Source organism: Aristolochia californica, unplaced genomic scaffold (assembly GCF_029961685.1).
Source record: "Aristolochia californica isolate CCGP_79_NKW_82.1479 unplaced genomic scaffold, dmAriCali1.0.hap1 SCAF_4, whole genome shotgun sequence".
Lineage (NCBI taxonomy): Eukaryota > Viridiplantae > Streptophyta > Magnoliopsida > Piperales > Aristolochiaceae > Aristolochia > Aristolochia californica.
The window spans coordinates 10,238,807-10,243,607 of NW_027182103.1; the positions used below are offsets into that span (position 1 = coordinate 10,238,807).

Sequence of the window (4,801 nt, forward strand, 5' to 3'; positions counted from 1 at the left end):
AGGACTCCATGGTTTAGGTCATGGAGAAAAAGACATTGAAAGAAAACAAAGGAATAAAAGGTTATGGACTTAATCCAAACCCTCCCCCATAAGGTATATTTATAGATATCATAACTGCCAATATTACAAGTATACCCTTCACCCTAATAAGAGTGAAGAAGAGATAGAAACCGTAAACTAATTACATCAGTGCCACCCTAATTACATCATATATTCAAACACCCCCCTCAAGCTGGGAGGTAATGGCAGTGATCCCATCTTGAACTAAATAACATAAATGTAATAATAATCTCCTCCATCACAGTGTCCCAAGGATAAGTATAAAACTAGACACAAACTCTCAAAAGGTAAAAATGGGTGATAAAACATAAGTTGAAACCAAAATCGAAGGATTTCGAAAGAATATAGTGACAATAATCACTAAAGTGGGTAATGTCTGTCATTCACAAGACGGCGATAAAAGATCCACGGGTACCAATAAAAAGTCTCAATGGACTTAAAACACCCATATGAATAAAGGGACAAGCAAAGCAATGCGGGTTGGCCGATAAGGGTAAGTAAGAGTCAAATAAAGGATGGTAGGAGAAAGACTGTTAAAGGGTAATGGTAATGGGTAAAGAGAAAATATGATGCTAAGGCCACCATGTGATTTATTTTTCTAAGAAATTCAAAATTTGCATCAAACGAACCAATGCCAACAATAGTCAGGAAATAATGAACCTAAGGCCAGCAACCGAGGAGTTCTTCTTCAGAAATAATGTCTCAATCAAAGAGACACAATAGCAGCAGCGTAAATGGGCCAATGCCCAGATAACATGCACCATATGTGTAGTTGTAGAGTAGCAGATAACTGGTAAGTAATATAATGTCTCAATCAAAAGACATAATAGCCTCATCGAAAATGGGTCAATGCCAAAATAATATGCACAATAAGTGCAATTTTAGAGGAGCGGATAACCGATTAATAATAGAGGTCCTTAAGAATAATAAGGACACATGAAATAGTCCGCAACGAGTCCATCAATAAAGAAGGAAGTTGCACCAAATCCGAGTAGAAATCAAAGATAATAATTCAGCCAGAGATCGAGAACCGAGTTGAACTGAGTCAAATAATAGACCAATATATCCGAGTCGTGGTAGAAATATGTATAAGCTTTGGTCCAGACACGTATATCGAGGTAGAAAACATAAGTGACTATGATTGAGTTGACTCACTGACTTGACCCGAACCGGGTTGAGTTGGTCCGAGTTGACTCGGTCAGGAACAGAACCAGTAACTTGCCTTGGGTTGCTGGGGTTTCTCGCCCGGTCTGGGTTGCGTTAGGCACTGAACCGGCACCAAATTAATTTTTTCCTAACTTAGGAAAAATGTATGAACAGTGGCTTCGTCTTCCTCTTCTCGGTGCCGAACACAGCGGCTTCGGATTCTAACATATGGAATGCAGTGATCAGTAGATAAGTCTGCAGGTTTTGGAATCATCAATAAGTTACTTAATGATAGGAGAATTTCCTGATATCATCGGCAACAGCAAAATCGGCAAAATCGGGAAGCGTCTCCTTTCTTCCCCACGGCGCTGAACTGCTCGGAAGGTGATTCTTCTCCCCCTCGCCGACGCTGGAAAGGACTCACCGGAAACATTCGCGGCTGCAGAACCGAGGACTGGCAATAAGGTTTTTGGTTTCTTCTACTGCTTTTGGAGGTGCAGTGCTATTAGTGTTTTAACACTTCAAGATGAGTGTGATCGATATTCTCACTCGCGTCCACTCGATCTGCTAGAAGTACGAGAAGTATGATGTCGACAAGCAGAGACAACTTAACATCACAGGCGACGATGCATTTGCTCATCTCTATGCTTCCGTGGAAGCGGACATTGAAGTAGCTCTCCAGAAAGCGGAGACTTCTGCGGTGGAGAAAAATCGGGCGTCTGCCATAGCTATTAATGCTGAGATTCGACGTACGAAGGCTCGATTGTTGGAGGAGGTTCCGAAATTGCAGAGATTGGCGGTTAAAAAGGTTAAAGGGATTTCTGGAGATGAACTTGTTGCTCGTAATGATTTGGTTCTTGCTTTGCCTGAGAGGATTCAGTCCATACCAGATGGCACTGCCACTGGAACCAAGAAAACTAGTCGCACAGGAATAAAGTTTGACTCAAATTCAGATGGAAGGTTTGATGACATATTCTATAAACAAACGGAAGAGTCAAACAAATTCAGACGGAGTAAATAATACAATGAATAGAAACACGACTCGGCAGTCTCACAACAGAGTCATCTTCTCCGGTGCTGAACAGAGCGGAAAACCAGAATAGAAACTGGACAACGCAGCAAAAGCTTTAATTTATGACTTTCCACAATAGTATCCAAAATAACAACAGCCTGTTTTCCTGATTTATAGCAACGCAAAATATTGCTTGCAGAAAGCCGTGCAGATTCAGCCGATATACTGATGGATCAAGCCACCATATTCTGTCAACCTAGAGCAGATATGCTTCGAAAAAAATATGCCAGCAAAGAGACGAGCATGAGAAGATAATAAGCAGCAGAAAATTCCCATCTCGTCAATGCAAATATTCCCTCAGATAACTCCCGAAATTAACAGGAACAGGAAACGAGAGAAGATGAAGAAACCGAGATGAAACCAGCAACTTCCCATCTGCCAGATTATCAACTGTAACACCACGGAGAATTAAGTAAAACTAGCAGTGATATCCCTGAAAAGCAGCAACGAAATAACAAAAAAAGGAAACTTTCTGATCAATGATAAACTACCGTCAGCGGAAGAACAATTATGCCAAACAAAAATATTTTATTGAATTGCTGGCAGATGTTACCAGAAATACGCATTAGCAAAATCGTAGTTCCAGTAACAATGAAAAAAAACAGTAACACGAGCGAAGAAGGAAAAAATAAAAATGGTTTTTTTTTCTAGAACACCATAGATGTGAGTCCTGAAAATCAAAGTTCTGAGCCATGTTGAAACCAGTGCGCTAAAAGGCTCGAACATTTTAGGAAAGTAACCGCACGGATCTTATACAAGGACTGGCCCGTCGATATAAATATCACAACATCCCTTATCCATATGGCAACCTTGTGTTTAATCTTTTGGATGATTTATATGCTGCTTGACCACTGTTTTTCAAAAAAATTTGAACCTGGTGTGAATTTTGGTGATGATGTTGTGAAGGAAATATTTGGCGAGTATGGAAACATTACAAGTGCAGTAATACTGAGTGAAGGAGACGGGAAATCCAAATGTTTTGGATTTGTTAACTTTGGGAATGCTTCTTGTCTCATGGATCAAATCACAGTCACTGGAGATGCCAATGATTACTTTTGGTACATGACCACTACTCAAATCGAAAAGAATGATCCCATCTTCAACAAGGAAGTGACGCTGAGGGTGAACTCCAGTGGACATGTCCTCCATGCATTCTTAAACAGAAAATTTGTTGGCTACCAGTATGGGCCTGCATATGGAAAAGTCAATTTTGTTTTGGAGGCTCCAATTCACATTACACAAGAAACAAATCACTTGACTCTGCTCAGAGCCACTGTTGGCTTGGCCAACTACAATACTGCTTTTGATATGTTTTTGACTTGCATTGCTGGTGATCCAGTCTAGTTGGTCTCTGACGGCAAAGTTGTCAAAGGTCTGTCAAAGAGCAAGTGGACATACAAGGTTGGGTTGGATGGAGACGAGCAGCAGCTTCACTCTAATGTGTCCAAACACAAATGGCAATTTGCGAATCTGACTATCAATAAAATGATGAATTGGTACAGAACAACCTTCAAAGCTCCTATTGGATTGGACCTAGACGTGGTGAATCTCCAAACCTTGGGTAAGGGGGAAGCCTGGGTAAATGGACGCAGCATTGAAAGGTTCTGGTCGAATTTCTCCACTGCATTGGAAAGATGTGGTGAATGTGATTACCATGGTGGCTACAACCCAGGAAAATGTGCAATCGACTGTGACCAACCCACTCAAAAATGGTATAATGTGTCCAGATCATTCTCGAATCTGGATGGCAACATTGTGACCTTGTTCGAAGAATTCGGGGGAAGCCCAACTGGAGTTAACTTCCAGACAGTCACTGTGGGAATTGCTTGTGGGTCTGTTCCCGAGGGAGGCCTCTTGGAGTTGTCTTGTTCAGGTGGCCGGTCCATTTCAAATATTGAGTTTGTGAGCTTCAGTAATGTCACAAGCTCCTTAAAAAATTGCTACTAGGGTGGAATGCTCCAATTTTGGGCGTCCAGAGGGCGGACACAGCTACCGCGGATGCTACTTGGGAACAGGTAGAGACATTGGTATACAGACCCTACTTTCGAGCGTGAGGACAAGCTCTTTCTTCCAGAGGAGTGTAATTTTATGCACGCAATAAAATTATTATTTTAATTATTTTTCTTTAATTTACTTTATTTTATTTTAGTTTTAGGCTATAGGGGTATTTTTGAAATATTTCATTTATAGGGTTTTCAAGCTTCCCTTCGGCTTGATTTTCGTCTTCCTCTTCTTCCTCCCTACGAATCTATTTGTCATATCTGGGACCATAACATCAGTCGACCCCTTAATTTGGCTACACATATGCAAAAAATGTTTTGCCCATCAGGGCACATCTGACATGGACAAGGTGAGTTTAGCTGCCTTCCACTTGTTGGATGAAGCTCAACTCTGGTTCTATCAAGTGTTGGACCACCTGGTCGTCGATTGGGAAGAGTTTAAAGAGCTATGCACGATACGGTTTGGACCGCCAGGTTACAGCAACCCTTTGGGGAACTTGATCTTGTTACGACAGACTGGTTC

The 4,801-nt window shown here is 41.3% G+C and overlaps 1 protein-coding gene and 1 pseudogene across 1 annotated transcript; both read left to right on the forward strand.

The window, feature by feature from the left end:
- The first annotated feature begins 1,732 nt into the window (after positions 1 to 1,732).
- Positions 1,733 to 2,227, forward strand: LOC137963099 (syntaxin-71-like; annotated as a pseudogene).
- An 888-nt stretch (positions 2,228 to 3,115) lies between these two features.
- LOC137963100 (beta-galactosidase 7-like) lies at positions 3,116 to 4,225 on the forward strand. Its single transcript, XM_068810279.1, has 2 exons — positions 3,116 to 3,553; positions 3,623 to 4,225. Exons 1-2 carry the CDS (start codon positions 3,116 to 3,118, stop codon positions 4,223 to 4,225), a joined length of 1,041 nt encoding a protein of 346 aa, XP_068666380.1.
- The last annotated feature ends 576 nt before the right edge of the window (positions 4,226 to 4,801 follow it).